Source organism: Ictalurus furcatus, chromosome 2, assembly GCF_023375685.1.
Source record: "Ictalurus furcatus strain D&B chromosome 2, Billie_1.0, whole genome shotgun sequence".
NCBI classification, from domain to species: Eukaryota; Metazoa; Chordata; class Actinopteri; order Siluriformes; family Ictaluridae; genus Ictalurus; species Ictalurus furcatus.
Window position 1 is genome coordinate 31125076 of NC_071256.1, and position 21304 is coordinate 31146379.

The 21304-nt window shown below is 40.1% G+C and overlaps 2 protein-coding genes across 3 annotated transcripts; one reads left to right on the forward strand and one right to left on the reverse strand.

The window, feature by feature from the left end:
• The first annotated feature begins 61 nt into the window (after positions 1–61).
• atxn7l3a (ataxin 7 like 3a) lies at positions 62–14570 on the forward strand. Of its 2 annotated transcripts, XM_053614370.1 has the most exons (13): positions 62–275; positions 1353–1467; positions 1572–1704; positions 2901–3072; positions 3852–3949; positions 4063–4085; positions 4315–4360; positions 8200–8237; positions 8342–8410; positions 8717–8760; positions 10422–10493; positions 11891–12027; positions 13373–14570. In XM_053614370.1, exons 2-13 carry the CDS (start codon positions 1417–1419, stop codon positions 13666–13668), a joined length of 1179 nt encoding a protein of 392 aa, XP_053470345.1. In that variant the 5' UTR covers positions 62–275; positions 1353–1416; the 3' UTR covers positions 13669–14570. The 2 variants fall into 2 exon arrangements, with proteins under 2 accessions (XP_053470345.1, XP_053470355.1); XM_053614380.1 differs by lacking the exon at positions 10422–10493.
• A 246-nt stretch (positions 14571–14816) lies between these two features.
• On the reverse strand, positions 14817–20946 carry tmub2 (transmembrane and ubiquitin-like domain containing 2). Its single transcript, XM_053614392.1, has 3 exons — positions 20793–20946; positions 17258–17749; positions 14817–16557 (listed from the first exon to the last, which is right to left on the reverse strand). Exons 2-3 carry the CDS (start codon positions 17737–17739, stop codon positions 16164–16166), a joined length of 876 nt encoding a protein of 291 aa, XP_053470367.1. The 5' UTR covers positions 17740–17749; positions 20793–20946; the 3' UTR covers positions 14817–16163.
• Positions 20947–21304: the final 358 nt, after the last annotated feature.

Here is a 21304-nt window from a genome sequence, read left to right on the forward strand (position 1 = left end):
CTGTTATCCGGGTTGTTGTTTTGTTTTTTTTTTTGCGCCCCCCCCCCCAATGTAATCGAGGAATCGGTGTGTTGCTGATCGGTAGGTGATTAGTAATGCCTTGAGTCTGTCAAAAATGGCTGCGCTTTATTATTTTTCCATATTTAAATATTCAACGGCTTTTTCATCCATATATTAGGTACTTTTATAAGTATATTTAGATAGAACTATCATTATAAGAGTAGTCCGCTGAGGTGTATAAACTTGCAGACGGGACTGGGACGCTGGACTTGTTGGTAGGTTTAATATTAGTTAATTTGTTGCATATTCGGAAGTAAAAGAAAGAGCGTTTAGCGCCTCAGTAACTGTTGCTTCTTTGTAGATAAATGTTGTTATTTACTGTAATAGTTACTAATGTAACACTTCTGAGATCTTAGTTTTTAGCTCATAATTGCGCAGTTTGCGTCACTGACTGTGTATACTGAATGTGCTAAATAGCTAACAGCTAGCAGTTCCTGTCTGAATTCACCTGTGTGTGTGATAGATGCGACGCTGCTCGCCAAACAATATCTACATATATATATATAATTTATTTATAAACGTTTGGGGGAAATAATGTTATGAAATGTGATATTTGACATCTGGCGAGCTAAGAATGCCTGCAGTTTCTTATCTGTCGCTGGTTGTGGGTGTATTTCCTGTTGGCAGCTTGATTCATTGCCTAGTGGTTTTTTTTTTTTTTTTTTTTTTTTTTAAATAAAGGAACGGTTAGCAAATATGTTTATATAAATAAATAAAGTCATTTCCAGTTAGCTGAGGGAGCCAGTGAGGACCGCTTCTTTTCCTCCAGGTTTCCACAGTCAAGGAAGTTAATTGAAGTACATGGAGAAAAAAAAAACTTTATAGGTTTTAAGTTTAATATTCTCCGTTTTCAATATTGTGTTCATTTACTCTGCTGAGAAAACATTCAGCTTATTCTGACCAGCTAGGAGCCACTACAACACAGGCCACACAGGTGAAACTGGTAGACTATCTCTGCACCTGGTCATTTATTTTCTAGCTTCCTTATGACTTGTAGCTATAAATTGAGCAATAAGTGATTGTTTTCCAGTTAATAACAAAAATAACTTGTCTACAATGTTTCATTAGTAGCGGTAATTTCTTTACCAGGGCTTAACACCTGGTTAAGATGGTGTACCAGTTAGACCAGTTTGTCCTGTGTTTTGGTAGCTGGTCTAACCAAGCTGAAGTTTTCAGCAGGGTTCTGCAGCTGTATAAATTATTTTACCTGAGAACGCTATCCCGAGAGTCTGTAAAAAATGTCAGTTACCTTTTTTTTTCCCACTTGTTTCCTTTTTTTTTTTTTTCTACAGCGTGGTCGTCCACCTGCTATATAACCCATTGACTATGCCAGCCGCCCTACAATAGCCGTTGCAAATGAAAATGGATGATATGTCGCTGTCAGGCCTGGATAACACCAAGCTAGAGGTAAACATGTCTGTATCAGTCAATTATTATCAAGTAAACCAGGTAAGTGACCACCACAACCTGAACTCCTGTCTCTGTTTTTTTGTTGTTGTTGTCTTTTTTAGGCCTTGGCTCATGACATCTACTCAGACTTGGTGGAAGATGCATGTTTGGGGCTATGCTTCGAAGTGCACCGAGCCGTCAAGCAAGGCTACTTTTTCCTGGATGAGACGGACCAAGAAAGCATGAAGGATTTTGGTGAGTGGTAAAGTGGTCATCCTACGCATTAGAGGTGTTCCACCATTTCTGTGCCCTGTGCAGGGATTCCCAAACTCTTTGCAGCCCTTTAACTGTGAATAAATTCAGCTGAACCCTTCAGTAGCATGTTTGCCTCACACTTCTGGGGTTGGGGGTTTGATTCCCACCTCCAGCCTGTGTGCACAGTGTTTGCATGTTCTCCTTGTGCTTCGGGGTTTCCTCTGGGTACCCCGGTTTTCTCCCCAGCCCAAACATGATCGGCATTTCCAATTTGTCTGTAGTATGTGAATGTGTGTGTGGTTGTGTACTGCGATGGGTTGGCACCCCGTCCAGGGTGTCCCCTGCCTTGTGCCCCGAGTCCCCTGAGACAGGCTCCAGGCTCCCCTGTGACCCTGTATAGGATAAGTAGTACAGAAAATGGATGGGTGGAATCAAACTATCCAAATATTAGACACATTATTAAAATAAGCTAGTTCTGTATCTTGAAAACGTATAAATTTTAATCCACGCCTTGAGGGCACCTTCCGTCTTGGGGCCCTGGGCAGTCAGTTACACCATTACATTTATAGCAGTTGGCAGACACCTTTATCCAGAGCAACTTACATTTATCTCATTTATACAACTGAGCAGTTGCGGGCCTTGCCCAAGGGCCCAGTGGTGGCAGCTTGGTGGTGCTGGGATTTGACCTCACGACCTCACGAGTCTGATGTCTTGACCACTGAGCTACCACCAGCAGATGTGACACCTTTGCTACCCAGCCATTAATTGTCCACTGCCTAAACAATATAATTAGATATTCACTAATTCATGTTTATATTCATCTTGAATTTGTGTATAGGGAAAAATGAATGGAAACACTATACATATTGAAATACCTAAATATTATGTGATGGAGTTAGCATTTAAAATGTATACATTTCTATTTATTCAATTGGCAGAGACTTTTATCTAAAGCTGCATATAAATAACACAAAATCCATTTGAGGGTTAAGTGTCCTAGGAGCAGTTCTATGGCATTTCTGAAATTTAAACACGCACATCTTCTAGTCATTAGGACAGAACTTTAATCGCTGATCCTGCACTGATCAGAAAGAACTGACCACTTCAACATGTTTGCCTCTGCACTTCAGGCCAGTCCATACATGTTTAATGACGAGTCTTTATTTAAAGACGGATTTCACTTTTCTGTCCTGTAGAAATTGTGGACCAGCCAGGGTTGGACATATTCGGACAGGTGTACAACCAGTGGAAGAATAAGGAGTGTGTGTGTCCCAACTGCAACAGGAGCATAGCAGCCTCGCGATTCGCCCCTCACCTGGAGAAATGTTTGGGAATGGGGCGCAACAGCAGCCGCATCGCCAGCCGCAGGTCAGCTCATTTTACATCCGCTTCCATTCAGGCCAAATCGTATTCCTCCCAAAAGAGAAATCTGGTTTACAGTCAATATCAAGAACAAGGTCTGCAGCAGATGAAAGAGTGAATAGAAACCCGTTCTCACGTCGACATTCAGAATGCAGACATCAGTTCAGAAATTTTGCATGGCCGAGCAACACCTTCACACATGTACTGGTAATTAAATTAGTTCAAGGCTTTTACGTTATGAGTATACCATTTCAGATTAAGATCATACCAAGCAATAACCTCTTCTTTTTTTAAAATTCCTTTAAAAAATTTTTTTTTATTCCTACTACCTTAGGAGACCTAGTCACAGACATATAAAACTGAATTTTATGTTAGCAAAGCAATTTGGTGATGAATCAAAATGACGCATCTTTTCATTAACATGAAACGTACAATGCTGTGAAAAAATATTTGCTCCTATCCTGCTTTCTTCTGTTTTTGTGTATATCTTTGTGTAAATTAAGTATGTTGTTTGCAGGTATATTACAGTTCAGAGTTGCACAATTGCTGCTTCATCAAATCCTTCTTGACTATTTTTTATTTGTGGAAAATTACATACATTTTTCACCTAATTATTCCAATAAAATAATAAGCATTAGTGAAAGTAGCAACTGTTTAATTATTCATCATTGCCCAATCACAGCCCATCTCCATAGCCTTGCTTAGACATAAAAGTCAGCACATTTTGCCTTTAAAGCACAAATTAGATCCTTTTTGCACTTTGTATGCACCCTGTGTGTCTTTAGGATAGCCAGCAGCAACAACACAAGCAAGTCAGAAAGTGACCAAGAGGACAACGATGACATCAATGACAACGACTGGTCATATGGTTCAGAAAAGAAACGTGAGCGCTGTCTTGTTTGGTCGCTTATTTCGACAATGTCTTCATTATAACTCTAACCCAATCAAATGACTTGTTCAGGTTTTAACGCACATCTTTGCTTTTCCTCCTCGCAGCCAAGAAGAGAAAGTCAGACAAGGTATTAAAACAATCTGAAATGTTCTATTGAGTTTTGTCAGATTTTATAGATTAGCCTCTAATGCAAACTCCATTTTCTAGGAGGTTCATTATAGATAGGTGCGTAATTGTACTGTATTGATTTCCGAGGGGAAATTTGTGACTCTACACACATTTGGATGGGGTTGTTTGTGCTTTAGTACAAATTATTCTTACTTTGTATCTTTTAACTCTTACATCTGACTCCACAGAATCCAAATTCCCCAAGAAGGTCCAAGTCTCTGAAGCATAAAAATGGTGAGTTGAAATATTTCATGTTATATGCTTTATAAATTGTTATACCATTGTGCTGTTCCTGATTCTGATTGGTCAAAAGGTGTTGATGAATTTGTTTCTAACAGCAGCTCTGACAGTAGTACCAGCTGTAATTCAAATCACAGGTTTATATTAAGAGAAGTCTCCAGTGTCAGCACTTTGTAACCATGAGTAATTTTTCTGCCATGGGAGAGTCCTCCGGAGTTTACACTTTCCTGTTCTTCAGGAACGTGACGAGCTGTCCTCCACCCAGTTATTTATTTATTTATTTTCTTTTATATCTGATATAACAAGTGATAACAGGAAGTAACTATTACTGAAGTACACATTTACTTTAACAGTAGGGCCCACACAATTGTTTAATTACTTTTTATTTTTACTTTGAATAACAAACATTGTAACAAGAAATCATAAATATGTGCATACAATGCACACAAGGTAAGCATAAACTGCACGATGCACATTACCGTAAAAAAGAAAAAAACACTGTAAATGTGCAAAAGTGAAATTCATTATCAACTTAAAACATGTTTAAGAAATAAAACCATTTTCAAAATTCAAAACATGAAAGATGGCAAGATCTTCAGGATGAGAGGCAAAGTAGAGATAATATTCACATCCTCTCAAGTTAAGCACGCGCATTAAGAATCGATTCGTTAAATGGAAGATCGATTGAAATTGGAGAATCGATGAGCTTTACCCAGCCCTGTTAAAGAATGACACACTGTATATTTAACGTTGTGGAACTTCGGCATGACAAGCTAAGTATGAGGGTTTCAGTTAACAGCATTTACGTTAAAACATGGATTCCATGTCTGCAAAACTAACATTTTAAATGAAATATTGATAACTAATCGATATTGAATCGAAATCAAATGGAATTGAAACCATATAAATAAGAATCAAATTGCCAAATTGGTCACAATACCCAGCCCTAGTAATCAGATTACTAATTACTTTACTTTCAAAACCTATCAAACCTACAAAAATACACTACAAAAAAAGTCGGGTGTTGTCACTGTTTGTAGGACTACCAGACCGATAAAATATAAAACATTTCTAACTAGGCTAGTTTGGTGTCACTAGCCAAGGGGAGGCGCAACTAAGTTATGGGTTTAGCTGCTACAGTGCCTTGCAAAGTACAGTATTCAGTATCTCACAAAAGTGAGTACACCCCTCACATTTTTGTAAATATTTGATTATAGCTTTTAAAGTGACAACACTGAAGAAATGACACTTTGCTACAATGTAAAGTAGTGAGTGTACAGCTTGTATAACAGTGTACATTTGCTGTCCCCTCAAAATAACTCAACACACAGCCATTAAGGTCTAAACCGCTGGCAACAAAAGTGAGTACACCCCTCAGTGAAAATGTCCAAGTTGGGCCCAATTAGCCATTTTCCCCTCCCTGGTGTCATGTGACTTGTTAGTGTTACAAGGTCTCAGGTGTGAATGGGGAGTGGGTATGTTATGTCATCGCTCTCACACTCCCTCATACTGGTCACTGGAAGTTCAACATGGCACCTCATGGCAAAGAACACTCTGATGATCTGAAAAAAAAAACTGTTGCTCTACATAAAGATGGCCTAGGCTATAAGAAGATTGCCAAGAGCCTGACACTGAACTGCAGCACGGTGGCCAAGACCATACAGCGGTTTAACAGGACAGGCTCCACTCAGAACAGGCCTCGCCATGGTCGACCAAAGAAGTTGAGTGCACGTGCTCAGCGTCATATCCAGAGGTTGTCTTTGGGGAAAAAGACGTATGAGTGCTGCCAGCATTGCTGCAGAGGTTGAAGGGGTGGGGGGTCAGCCTGTCAGTGTTCAGACTATACACCGCACACTGCATCAAATTGGTCTGCATGGCTGTCATCCCAGAAGGAAGCCTCTTCTAAAGATGATGCACTAGAAAGCCCGCAAACAGTTTACTGAAGACACGCAGACTAAGGACATGGATTACTGGAACCATGTCCTGTGGTCTGATGAGACCAAGATAAACTTATTTGGTTCAGATGGTGTCAAGCGTGTGTGGTGGCAACCAGGTGAGGAGTACAAAAACAAGTGTGTCTTGCCTACAGTCAAGCATGGTGGTGGGAGTGTCATGGTCTGGGGCTGCATGAGTGCTGCCGGTACTGGGGAGCTACAGTTCATTGAGGGAACCATGAATGCCAACATGTACTGTGACATACTGAAGCAGAGACTGGGCCGCAGGGCAGTATTCCAGCATGATAACGACCCCAAACACACCTCCAAGACGACCACTGCCTTGCTAAAGAAGCTGAAGGTGAAGCTGATGGACTGGCCAAGCATGTCTTCAGACCTAAACCCTATTGAGCATCTGTGGGGCATCCTCAAATGGAAGGTGGAGGAGCACAAGGTCTCTAACATCCACCAGCTCCATGATGTCATCATGGAGGAGTGGAAGAGAACTCCAGTGGCAACCTGTGAAGCTCTGGTGAACTCCATGCCCAAGAGAGTTAAGGCAGTGCTGGAGAATAATGGTGGCCACACAAAATATTGACACTTTGGACCCAATTTGGACATTTTCACTTAGGGGTGTACTCACTTTTGTTGCCAGCGGTTTAGACATTAATGGCTGTGTGTTGAGTTATTTTGAGGGGACCGCAAATTTACACTCTTTCACAAGCTGTACACTCACTACTTTACATTGTAGCAAAGTGTCATTTCTTCAGTGTTGTCACATGAAAAGATATAATCAAATATTTACAAAAATCTGAGAGGTGTACTCACTTTTGTGAGATACTGTATTTCCTTATGCTCTGATCATATCATGTTCACATATCTTTTTAACTCATACAAACATTTGCACACCTTGTTTTCCTGCTCAGCATCAGAGGATGTTACTTTTTCAGTTTTAACCCCTTTACTTGTTTAAAAAGAAAATTGGCGTATATCCATTTTTCCTCACACTGACTGTGTGCTAGCGTTTGGCAGAATTGAGAGACTGTCAGCCAATAAGACACGAGTGTTTCCACATTTTCCTGTAAACCCTGTCTGATCAGTCTCTCCTCTCTTCACTGCAGATATAAAATGTAAAAAAATTTTAAACAACACCGCTGTCTTCTTTTACTGACATTCAGTTACGTAGTGACAAACCGCTGGAGAATTATTCAGTGCTAGAGCCCCGAATGCCCAGGCCATGTTATGCCCCTGGCATCCGCAGAAAACACGATTTATTTTTAATATGCACTTTACTTAATATTGTTTTCTTAACACTAAATTTATAATGCAAGTTACGTAATTTTATTGCCATCAGTAAATAATCAAATTTCATACATTTAAAATGTAATGCGTTACATTTCTGTTATCAGGAAAAACATTATGTTGACACTTCTGAAATTTTATCGATAATTCGCATTTCCATTAGCTATGTCGGTGAACATTTCAATGCACGGTGGCTTAGTGGTTAGCACCTTCGCCTCACACCTCCAGGGTCCGGGGTTCGCGTCCCGCCGGGGCCATGTGAGTGCGGAATTTGCATGTTCTCCCCGTGCTGCGGGGGTTTCCTTCCCCAGTCCAGAGACATGCCTGGTAGGCTGATTGGCATGTCTAAAGTGTCCGTAGTGTATGAATGAGCGTGTATGTGATTGTGCCCTGCGATGGACTGGCACCCTGTCCAGGGTGTACCCTGCCTTGTGCCCGATGCTCCCTGGGATAGGCTCCAGGTTTCCCCGTGACCCTGAAAAGGAGTAAGCGGTAGAAGATGGATGGATGGCACATCCTGTCATGTGTTATTCCTTACTTACTATTGTAACATTTAACTTGTGGGGAAAAATTACTTCTGGATCATTTTCTCCACAGGAGAACTCAGCAGTAGCGTAAATCCGGACCTTTACAAGGTATTTGAAGGATAAAAGATATTTGTTTGCGTTGTTCTTACCTCATTTTTATTGAAGCATTGTGGGTTTGACTGCTGTGATCTTTTCTGCCCTCTTCTCTATAGTACAACTACAGTTCTGGGATCAGTTATGAGACTCTGGGGCCAGAAGAGCTCAGATTTCTCCTGACTACGGTAATGTTTTCCCATCTATCAGTTTGTTCTGTCTGTTCATCTATCAGAAAAAAATGTGTGCCTTAATCGGGTTGTTTATTTCTCAACCTAAGATGTTAAATATGAAGTGCTCATGGTTTTGTAATGTAAAGTTCCATCAATTTTGTTTTCCTCCTTTGTGCTGTTATGGACGTATGCCTAATTTCAGCAGCTCTGCCAATGTGCTACATACTGAGAGATGTTCTGCAGAGCTTGTTTGAGTTTTCTGAGTTGAATAAAGGCTCTTGCTAATAGGCCTGTTGCTAACAGGAGCTTTTCTCTTCTCAGCAATGTGGGGTCGTATCAGAGCACACTAAAAAGATGTGCACGCGGTAAGAGAGACACTCCTCACACACAACTTTCATTAAGTAAAAGAGCCATGTGCTGAGATTACTCACACACACACACACACACACACACACACACACACGCGCGCGCAAACAAATTGGACAAAAATGCCAAAGAAAGCACTCTGTCCTAACACAACTGTCCTAAAAAACATATCTGTCATAAAAAGTCCTAATGATTTAGACTTCATTTATCAGTCAGAGAAAAGGATTTGATGGCTATTCAGTGTAAGTTTGAATAAAACAAGTCACTAGTTCTAATTTTTTTTAAGTCATATTTTAAGTCTAGATGTAATAAGACTTATTATAGGGAGTAAGACACTAGAAATGCCTCTTTCCCAGAGATACTCAAAACACTTATTAATGAGTAAATGAATTTAAGTGATAATCAGCAGTTTTGTGTATGAGGAAGGCTTCATAGACTGTGTATACAATCAGTAACATGACCCTTTAGCTGTAACATGGATATTACCCATTACGTTTTGAAACTTAAATAAATAAAACCTGATTTGTTGACATGTTCGGTTCATGATGGGGGGGGATCAATTCGATTCCACCATCAAAATGCTTTAGGCAGCTACTCACATATAAACAGTAAAAAGATGTAAAAATATCAAACACTATGGCTCTAAATTCTGAGTCTTAAATTCACTTCTGTGAGCTCATATCTATACAGAAGGGTAAATCGTGCTTTCCTGCTAGTGTGTTGTGGTGTCCTGTGACTCAGCGTGAACAGCAGTTCTAATGGTTGGTGACGTTGGAGAGAGTTAGCTAGTGGGTGGGAATCAGCAAAAACAAAATTGGGGAAAAGTCTTTAGACATTTTGCGGCATAATGTATATTACATTTGATACTCTAATTTCACATTCAAATTAACTGCTAAGCTTACACTTTTGCCACCGACATGTATGTAATTTAGGATCATTTTCCTCAATAAATAAGTGACAAAGGAAAAATATTTTTGTCTCGTTTATTTAATTAGGTTCTCTTTATATAATTTTAGGACTTGTGTGAAAATCTGCCGATGTTTTAGGTTATATTTATGCATATATATATATATATATATATATATTATATTTGTTTTGTTTTTTTCCAAAATATTTTTCATGAGGAAAGGGTGGGGACCTTAGATACATATGAGGTAGTATTGTGTAGAGTATGTGTGTGTGTATACATGTGTTTACTAAGATCTAGGGTTGTATGTGATTTTGCATGTGTCATGTAATGACACGATCTTTTTCATTTGTGTAAATGGAAATGATCGTGTCCATGTTGGGACACTGATATTATGGAACACGTGGCAACTCAATATGAGTTTTAATAAATTTTTTAAATGTGAAGGTTCCTGAGGCCAATTTAATCTGTTCTATTATTCATTTGGCTTATCTTTTCTTTTTGACCAAACCGATGCATTTCCATTCTGATTGGAGGATCATTCGTTTTCAATTGGACAGGTCAAGGTTGTTTTAAAGCACTGCCTGTTGTTCATACTGTGGGACTCCTTAGACATCTGCCAGCACCCAAGGCTGGTCCTAACCGCTATCTAACCTGAGATCTCCCTGTCGCATCCTGTTGGTTGCTGGCAAAGTCTATGTCCCTAGGCAGTGTGTGTGATGCGGTGCATAATGCCACGTTGTGTCCTGGCAGGTCCCAGCGCTGTCCCCAGCACACGGACGAGCAGAGGAGGGCAGTCAGAGTTTTCCTCCTGGGGCCGTCCGCGTGAGTTTCACCCTCCCTCCCTGACTAAATGGCCTTCAGGCTGAAAAAGTCCCAATTACAATTTGGAAACCATCTCACTTCCTCTTACTATTTTCAAACATTTCAATGCACGTTTCAAACCGCATTCAAACGGTTTTTTTCTTTCTTTTTTTTTTTTTTTTTACATTAAATATAATGAGTATAAATATCAGGTCAGTCATGTGGTGCTTTGATTAAGCCTAAGATATTTCAAATGAACTCTGTCATGAAATTCCCTAAAGAACAAGTGGAAGTGATGACCTAGTTTCTGAATTGAGATCAGTCCCTGTCTTACCTCTATATCCCCTTTGCCTTTGCTCCTCTTCTTCCCCATTTACTTTTCCCACTGATCTCCTTGATGAGATACAGTATGTCAAGGACTTACATGCATAGCTCGGTGTTTTTAGCAGTTCCATCCCATTTTCCTCTCAGTGTAAGCTGAACTGATCTGTTACACTCTAATCTGTTTATGTAGCTTGGAATCTGCTTAGCATGAACATTGGAGGCCTGCACGAAGAGCTCACATTTAAACATAGAGTATTAGTGCTTCTATTACCAGTAGCTGAATATTTGCTCATTTGCTAGTGTTTTGCATTTATACGGTATAGTGTAAGCTAGGCAGCATGCACAATGTAAAGAATAAAACATGACTGGGAGCGCTGTTAAAGAAAAATAATCAACGACAACGATTATTTTACAATAGCAACACATCCCGAAGTGTTTTATTTCTCTTCTACCTCAGCAGTTCATATACTTTTTAGTTTATTTAAAAAAACAAAAAAAACCTGCTTCCTGCTTTTGAAGTGTTTATAGTTACATTTAAAGTTGTAGAACATCCACAAAACAAGTTCCTGTTATCTCTTATCTTATAGCAGCTATAAAAAGCTCTTTCCAGCCTCTCATATTTCTCTCTCCTATATCTTGTATTTATAAGAAACAACAATGGAGCTTGTCATGTTAGACCCCGGAAAGTTCAAACTGTTGCAAAGTGCTGACACTAGAGACTCCTTCCATGACTATTTAATAAACAACATCTTACAGAAATCTTCACCATATCAATAATTGTTTTTCTTTGTTAAAGAACACATTTTCTTATTGTGTTTATTTTTAGCATATGAGAGTATGTAAAGCATCAGTCATACAAGTCCCTCTGAATTAGTTGTTACTATATAAACAATAACATGTTAGAACAAGCACATGAATATTGGTGTGTTATTTATGAACATGCAAGTCTAGATGTAACAGTAAGCTTAAAAGTATAACAGTCATCTTTTTTTTTCTTCATGGTAACGCTTCCCCCCCCCCCCCCCCCTCTAGTTTTCGTCACTTTACGTTTATATACTTTGAGTCCGTAGTGATCTTGGCTTGTTGATTGACAGGTCGACACTGCCGGACCCTGAGTCAGTGCTGGAAAATGACGGTTACGACACCCCTGATGGACAGCTCATCATGTCCCGCCTCCAGTGGGATGGCTCATCTGACATTTCACCTTCAGACTCCGCCTCCTCCAAAGCCAGTGCGTAATTTATATCCACAATACACAATAAAATGAATATAAGGTTTGAACATTTGTGTGTTCAAGTAAAGAACTCTACATTTGAATGGTTAAAATCTCGTGTTCGTCTTACATATTTCTATGGGCATGTTTCCTGAATTTTTTGGCTAAATGACCTGTCACTTAACATACTGGAATGGGTCTAAAGAAATGATGTAGCATACTTTTTATATATTTTTGTACACTTTTTGTACATGGAGAATGGCAGGGCTGGTTCAAACTGACAGAAAGGCTACAGTAACTCAGGTAACCACTCTGTACAATAGTGGTGAGCAGAAAAGTATCTCAGAATGCACAACACGTCGGACCTTGAGGAGGGTGGGCTACAACGGTAGATGATGTCGGGTTGCATTTCTGTCAGCCAAGAACAGAAAGCTAAGGCTGCCGTGGGCACTGGCTCACCAAAACTGTGACAGTTGACTTGATAAACATAGCCTGGTCTGATGAAGCCCAATTTCTGCTGAGGCAGACAGATGGTAGGGTCAGAATTTGCCACTAAAAAGCATGAATCCATGGACCCAACCTGCCTTGTGTCAACAGTCCAGGCTGGTGGAGGTGGTGTAATGGTGTGGGGAATGTTTTCTTGTCACACTTTGGACCTGATCATTCCAATCAATCATCACTTGAATGCCACAGACTACTTGAGTATTGTTGCTGACCATGTGCACCCTTTCATGACCACAAGTTACTCATCTTCTAATGGCTACTACCAGCATGATAATGCACCATGTCGCAAAGCAAAAGTCGTCTCAAACTGGTTTCATGAACATGATAATGAGCTCAGTGGCCTTCCCAGTCACCGAATCCGAATATCCAAAAATCAGTAGAACCCCTTTGGGATGTTCGCAGAATGAAAGTGCACCTGAAAAATCTGCATGATGCAATGATGTCAATATGGACCAGAATCTCAAAGTAATGTTTCCAACATCTTGTGGAATCCATGCCACAAACAATTTAAGCTATCCCTATCCAGTAATAAAAACAGATTCCTGCATAAAGATGAGTTGGAGATGGCCAATGGGAAATGTAAAATTCCAATAGTTTGTAATATGAACATACAGTGTAGTGCTACTGCTAATGATGGCTTTGTGTGGTGGCAGTAAAAAATGAGAGGCTCATTAATATTGAAATGCAGTTAAAAATCCAATTCAATTAAACAAATCTAACAGCCCTAACACACTCTCTCTCACACCCAACACCCTGAATTACCCCAACACTGTATTAATGTGATACTTACCCATGTATCCATCAGCACCTATCTTCTAATAAATCTTCATTCTTTTTTTTTTTGTTCTCTTTCTCTCAGGTACCAATAATTCAGACTCTAAGAGACCTAAGAAAAAGAAGAAGCCTAGCTCTCTACTTGTGAGTAGTACTGGAGTGTGTGAGAGGGAAAAAGGAGGAGAGCGAGGAGAACGAGAGAGAGGAGGAGGAGGAGGAGGAGGAGGAGGAGGAGGGAGCAGCAGCAGTGTGAGTGGACTGGGTGCTGCAGGCACTAGCAGTAGCAGCAACTCCCAGAGTGCACTTGCCCTGTCAAATCGTAAGAAGAGGCCCAGACCTCCACCTCCACCAGCCCCTAATATTTATGATGACCTGAACTAAAAGAATAACACACACACAAACTCCACCATGATCAGTACACTGAATTATGTTTTTTTTTCCTTTGCTCTTTCAAAGCAGGATATGTGTTTGCATATGTGTGTCATGTGTAGTTGAATAGTGGGCTTTAAGTTGACTTGTCATTGGTGTAAATGTACTATAGCATGTCCAGACTAAAGTGAGGTGATGTATGCGCATACTGGTTCTGTTTGAATAATTCTATTAACGGATTGGCTTCAAAAACCACACAATAATGTTGCTGCCTCTTAATTGATGATGCTATTTCTTCAGAACAGTCCTACTGCATCCTGCTAAATAATGTTCCTTTGATAATCATTGTTGTAGCTTCAGGCCAAATTATGCTCTTTCAATCAACGCACTTATTTTCCACCACTTCCTGGTAAATATTTTTCAGTATTTTGCACTATTTATTTACAGTGTATAATTTAGTGTCTTGGTGGCCCTTGTGTGGTCTAGAAATGTGCACACTGTCTTTTTTTAATCTTGAGAGCACTTATTACATCATGTTTTATTTAACACTGAGCTGCTTTTTTTTTTTTTTTTAAATAATAATAATAATTAAAAAAAAAAAAAAGCACTTATACTTTGGTAATGAAAGATGCAGTTCATTTTGGGGTAAATACAGAAGCCTTATTGCTTTGTAAAGTGGATTTTTTTTTCTTCTTTTTTTTCTTATTTGAATTTTAAATTGTGGATTCAGATTTAAAGTGTGTATAAAATATTTCTGTGGTGGCGGGAGAAAAGAGTACACTGTTGCATATCTGTACATAGGAAGTTGTGTTGTAGGGATGGATATGTTGTAATTTTTCAATGCTGGCGTTGGTTCTCTCACTCCTTACTGAACATCCTGTGGTATTGTGAATAAAGCCTGGTGTGTCTCAGGACCACTTCTCACCTGGAATGTGTCTTTCATGTCATATTTAGACCCAGTTTAATTCTGGACAACCAGCATCAACAGCCAGTAGTTCTCTGAAGCAAAATAAAAGGGATTTCTTGAATGGAACTCTGAACATATCAATTTACATCTTCTTAATAGTTTAAGCGTTATCCCAGAAGCTAGGAATATTCATCAGTCCCCCCAGAATTTGTGATTGCAGAAAGCACAAAAAAGTCACAAAAAAAGCTGCAAGTGTTGTACAGCAAAATGATAAGACGATCGTCGATGTCAAACATTTTGAGTTTTAATTTTCACCTTTTTTTTATACAGAATACACTTTATTTACAGAACTTAGTTATCAATCAATCATTTGTTATCCCTGTATTTCTTTTTAATAATAACTTGATTCTCGTGCGTGCAGAACGCAACGTATATTGCTAGAGAACAAATATTTCCAAGTATTGAAACTAAGATAATGTTGTTTTTCCCCTCAGAGGTAATACTGTAGAACAAAAATGAAATGTGAGCTGAAGCAAAGGACCGTTAGCTGGTATGCTACGCTCATTCGTTAATTATACAAAACTTCACCCGAAAATAAATATGCTGAACGATTAGCATAACACAAAACTGTGCGTCGTTATTATAAAATGAAGATTATTCGTTAAAGTTTCGGCTACGAATATGACCCTTGGGTTGTGCATCATGTGGTCAGTTAACTGTACAGCTGAAGTGATGCATGTAACCAAACAAAACATTCATTAACGGAATACTCCAGCGCTTTCCAAACTAACGTCCATCTATCACAGCTTGTGTTTACTCAAGTCTATTATAAAGGGCAGTGTCTGAATTATATCAATAAACATTTCCATTTACATGTAACAGTTTTGTGGAATGCTCTCTTGAATTACAAAAAAAGAATAAACCTAACACTGCTTTAGTAAGGCTTCCTCTCATATCTGTGTCATTCTAAAACCTATTTGTATTTGATTTTAGATTATACGGTTGCATATTTGAAGCATTCATTGACAGAATTTTATCTTAGCCTTAGGGTCCAAGTGAGTTTTATTAATAAAACAGGTTTTCAGCTCTTTTCTCAGGGCAGAAAAACAGGTTGTAGTTCTTGTATGCTACAGGTACGATAGATAGAGATTAGGTAAAACTGGCATAGATTTTAATCCACGATATCCACAATAACTGCGGACAAACTAAGCCTTGTGTTGAGATTAAATTACTATAAAGATTACATGAATCTAAAGCATAATTACAGCATCACTTCTCTCGACTCACCCACAAGTAAATCCTTAAACACACGCACACACACTCGTACACTCTTTCCTTCTCTTTCTCTCTCTCACACACACACAGAGACACAGAGACACACCAGGCATCTAAATGGCACCAGAAGCCATAAGGCTCCCTGAGTACTTTGTCTGTTACCATTCCTTCTCCTCATCACGCACCCGCTGCGCTTCACTTCATATTCCTTCCATTAAATGCATTTCAACAGACAGAGTGAATATGCCATGTTTTACACCAATTTCTTTTCACCTCTCTCCCAACAACCCACCTCCCTTCGTCTTTCCTTCTTCTGTCTGTATCCTCAGCGGCTGTGCATGCCAAAGATGAGGAAGCTGAAGAAGACGGTGACGCCCACCAGAGAGACGGTGGCCGGCGCAGTGAACAGCTGTCGGTAGTTGAAACGGAAATACCAGACCACGGCTAGCAGCACTACAAACACCGGGACCACCAGGCTGCCTGTGCTGAACGTGAGAGCAGCCGAGCGCAGGCCCCCGCTGATACCCGCTCCGGCTTGAGCACGCTGCCCGTCATCCGGCTCGGCCTGGGGCAAGGCTGGACTCGGTGCCTGGCAGATGTGGCAGTGCAGCACGCTGTTGTGGGTGATGTTGAGTGAGAGCAGAGTGCGTCGTGGGTCCTGCAGCAGCTGACCCTGATAGATCAGCTTAATCTCACGTTCGCGCCCAGAGAAGTACTTACTGAGGGACAGAGATGGATTTGATGTCTTGAAGAAATACATACAAGCTCTGGACACGTGTATAGGACTGAACTGACCTGACGTTTCCACCCACAAATTCCCCGAAAGTTAAAGTACTGTACACAGGAAGCTACAGAAAAGATCACCGGAACACATATGTTACACTATAATTGCATACACACAATTTTAGTCTGAGAGTATATCATATAGTACAGTGGTTCTCAAAATTACTCCATTTCATTACAGTAGAGGAAATGAAATCTTAAATTGCAACCCAACATTAATACAACTTACATTTCAAATACCTGAAAAACCTCAAAAACAAATAAGCTCATAAATAATGTATACTTTATACCGAATGTGTTCTGTTGGTTGAACATTCAGGAATGAAATTCCAATAATTATCCAAAAATACTGTACACATTTAAATAAAAAGCCTGATATCTTAAAGAATACAATCTGTGCTGAGGGGGTCCTTGGAATTAATCTCCAAGTTAAAGGGGTCACCCAAAAAAAGGTTTGAGAATCCCCTGCTCTAGTACCATGTTGACTGGAATGACATCACATTTCTGCTAAGCCTAAATAGTGACTGACCAATCACAATTTCTTAGCCTCCATGCATGTGCTTATGCAAATACTCCATCTTGGTGAAATAAATAAATAAATCAATCAATCAATGTCAGTGATGTGTTTCTTCTCACCTTTTCAGCACTCCAACTGTATCCTGAGGCTTCAGCACAGCCAGCTCCTCTGTATCATTCAGAAACTTCAGCCGCACCGTGATGCTCGCGCCCTCATCCTCTTCGTCCTCCGTGCCCTCGTTCTCCCCCTCACGCTCTCGGCTCATTTTCTTCCGGCCTCCTTGGATATCCAGCAGCTCCTCTCCTCCTTCTCCCTCCTCCTCTTCATCCTCCTGTTTGTCCTCGTCTGTTGTCTCGTCGCTCTGCTGCTCACCTGACTCCGAGCTGGACGGAGCGACCGCGTAGCCGTCATGGCCTCCTAAGCCAATGAGCGAGGCGTGGGCACCCACGGTGAGGATGGTACCCAGGATGTGATCACCACGATCAGCCACGTGGGTGGAGAGCCAGGCCAGGACCAGCGCCAGGAGCAGGATGAGCACACCTCCCAGCGCTGTGGCCTCATCGCCCAGGCCATCCAACATGGACAGAGCACACACTGCCATCTCACTGCCTCTGTTGAGAAACACGTTTAAAGTTGGCAAGTTTCAGAGACATTATATTATTTAGTACACTATTTACAAATGACATGGTGCAGTGTTTCAACCTATAACTGGCAATTCTATGAAAATTACAAAAGGACACTCTTAAATTGCCTCTTGCCATTTAACACCCATGCTAAAGGGATATTACTTGTTAGTTACAGTTACATTTATATAGCGCTTTTCTAGACACTTAAAGCGCTTTTACATTGTATGGGGGAAATCTCCTCAGCCACCGCTATTGTGTAGCATCCACCTGGAGGATAGGCTGGCAGCCATAGTGCGCCAGAACGCCCACCTGACACCAGCTATTAGTGGAGAGGAGAGAGTGATGTAGCCAATTAAGGGATAGGGATTATTAGGGGGCCGTGATAGATTAGGGTCAATGGGGGAATTTCGCCAGGACACCGGGGTATACTCCTACTCTTTTACAATAAGTCCTGGGATTTTTAATGACAGGACCTCGGTTTAACGTCTCACCCGAAAGACGATGCTGTTTTTACAGTGCAGTGTCCCCGTCACTATACTGGGGCATTAGGCCCCACACAGACCAGAGAGTGAGCGCCCCCTGCTGGCCTCACTAATACCACTTCCAGCAGCAACCTTAGTTTTCCCCAGGAGGTCCAAGTACTGGCCAGTCTCAACCTTGCTTAGCTTCAGTGCTCTGGCACACTTGTGATACTATATGAGATAGTCCGAATACATTCTTGGTAGAATTCTCTAACAGACCATGTGTCAGATTACACAATGGAGATTCTCTAACGGTTGACCTGCCCTTAAAGAACAATGTTCACGTCATCAGAGTGATTCGAGTTTGTGTAGAAAACAGGCTTGCATAAACAGTAACATTCTGCAAACTGAGTTTGAGGTAATAAAGATGTTTTTCTGTCCACTGGCATGTTTTGTTTAGGCTTCAACATTGCCACTACCGTATTTTAAACTGAGTTTCAGGTAATTTGAGCATCATTGCAGCGGTCAGTTTTAATGAAAACATTTCAGACACTGGCAGAACATTGTCACCTGCTGTCGTTGGTCACAACGGCACTAAACTGGCCACAGCTGAGGACGGAAATTGTTGCATCCGACTGGCAACCTACCATTATTAAAGCTGATATACGGACAAAAGTTTGTGGACACCTGACCATCACACCCATATGTGGGTCTTCCCTAAACTGCTGCCACAAAGCTGGAAGCAAAAAAAATTGTATAGAACATCTTTATATGCTGTAGAATTACACCTTCTCTTCACTGGAACTAAGAGGCCCAAACCTCTACCAGCATAATGGTGCCTCTGTGCACAAAGTGTGGTCCATGAAAGCATGGTTTGCCAAGTCTGTAGTGGAGAAAATCGAGTGGGCATGCACAGAGCCCTGACCTCAAACCCACTGAAATGTTTTGGGATGACCTGAAACACCGACTGCACCCCAGGCCTCCTCACCCAAAATCAGTGCCTGATCTCACTGATGCTCTTGTGGCTGAATGAGCATAAATCCCTAAAACAGCACTCCAAAATCTAGTGGAAAGCCTGCGTGTGATGGTCCGGGTCCACAAACCTTTCGCAATATTGTGTATTTATTATTCAGCTATTAGCCTGTTTGACTGGTCACTTAAACTGAATGAGTTTAATCCGAACCTCAAAAACAAGTACAGGATGACCTAGTGTATTCTGTGAATGGAAAGTCCAGGAATCAAAAAATAAAAACAATAATAAATCATTGTACACGTTTAACTAAAAAGTCTAATACCCATATAAACTATTTTGCAGACTGCTAAATGTTTGAGAGACTACCCTACTCTAATGTGTTCTGCTAGTGGTGTGGTTTATGAGACTACAGGTTCATCTGTTAATTAAGGTTTCCTCAAAGAAGTATGAAACCACTTACTGTTCCTAAAAGTTTAGGAGCAGTGGCATGTCCAGTTTCTTTTAAAAATGGGATGTTCAAGTGAACACTAAGGCGTGGCACTGCCTGATTATGTACGGGGCAAAGTAATATCTGATGCTTGTTTCTTGTTAAAATTATGAACAAAATATATGGACGATTATAATGCTCATATAACGTGTTGTTTATGAATATTGGTCTGCACTAGGGCTGGGCGATATATCGATATAATATCGATATTGTGATAAACGATTACACGATACACTTTTCTGAGGTATCGTTGGTATGACGATTTTTTAATACGTTTTTAATCATTACAAATTAAATGGTACCGAATGGATGTCATTGATTTTCTGTATTTTTATTTTATTTTATCTTTTAAAGAGGAGCATTAAAGAAAAGTCAAACTCGGTTTAAGACTTTTTTTGTTTATTTTCATACTGTTTTGCAGAGTTTGTTAGCCAAATTATATATCGTGATACACATCGTGTATCGTAGAAATGTCCACAAGTATCGTGATATGATATTACGGTCATATCCCCGAGTCCTAGTCTGTACATGAGCACCGTTTCCCTGATGCCATTTCATCTCATATAAAGAAACTGTACTTACCATAATGTTTATTTTGTCCCAAGGCTCGTCTGCCATTACACGGGCTGTTAGTTACACGGCTGCCTCACTCGGGCTTACTTTAGGAAATGTTTAGCTTCAGGTTTATTAAAACATTAACATGACAGTGAAGCCAGCTTTCTCAAACCGCTAGAGTTGTAACATCCCGATATTTTAGCGTTTGTCAAACTCTCCGTGTGTTAAACTATTTCATTCTTCCGGCGCTAACTTCTAGCTAATATTAGCTAATTAGCATTGTGGCTAGTTCCATATGCCCTGGTAATGTAGGGCAGGAAATAAACTGCCGAATATATCGTTAAAATGTAGACAAAATATTAGACATGTTAGAGCACTTAGCTAAGCTACATAGCTAACTACTATTGCTAACTAGCTACAGAGAGGAATGGACGACCTTCGGACATTGCTACAGCACTGGTCTTATTTTTTAACCGTGTTCCGTGTTCGTACAATGTACACTCTGTTTGAGGCGTTTACATGGGTGTTAGGAAAGGAAATATAGAAATTTACCGTCATTAAATCATTCTTGAAAGTTTGTTAATGATGCTGTTTTCACTCCAAAGCCGCCACAACACCTCCCGTGTAATAAACAAACACGGACAGCTGACGCTGCGTCACCACCGAGCGCCAGGCTCGGGGTTGCCAGATCCCACGACAGAAAATTCAAAGGAGCGTGAATAGAGGAAGTTGCCAGATAAGTCCCGCAACACGCACGTAGGGAGATTAACAAAAATAATACAAATAAATAAACAAATAAGTATCATTTAATTTATTAAATGTTTATTAAATAATAATTTATTTATTTAATTTATTAGTTATTATTATTTTTTATTATGGTTGTTGTTATCATCATCATCATCATCATCATCATCATTATTATTATTATTATTATTATTATTATTATTATGTAAGGTTAATTATGAATGAATTACAATCGGTATAAATTGAGGTGCTTTTTCCCAAACACACATGGAAGTTCATTAGTACAGCTGGACTGAGCTGTTTGAGAAAACTCCACGTTC

Bases quoted from the DNA above. Each gene is read 5' to 3' on its own strand.
- tmub2 (XM_053614392.1), bottom strand. From the start codon at position 17,739: ATGGCAGTGTGTGCTCTGTCCATGTTGGATGGCCTGGGCGATGAGGCC. The intron at 16,558-17,257 runs GTGAGAAGAAAC...TCTGTCCCTCAG, and splicing joins ACAGTTGGAGTGCTGAAAAG to TAAGTACTTCTCTGGGCGCG.
- atxn7l3a (XM_053614370.1), top strand. From the start codon at position 1,417: ATGAAAATGGATGATATGTCGCTGTCAGGCCTGGATAACACCAAGCTA. The intron at 1,468-1,571 runs GTAAACATGTCT...TGTCTTTTTTAG, and splicing joins TGGATAACACCAAGCTAGAG to GCCTTGGCTCATGACATCTA. The intron at 3,073-3,851 runs GTCAGCTCATTT...GTGTGTCTTTAG, and splicing joins AGCCGCATCGCCAGCCGCAG to GATAGCCAGCAGCAACAACA.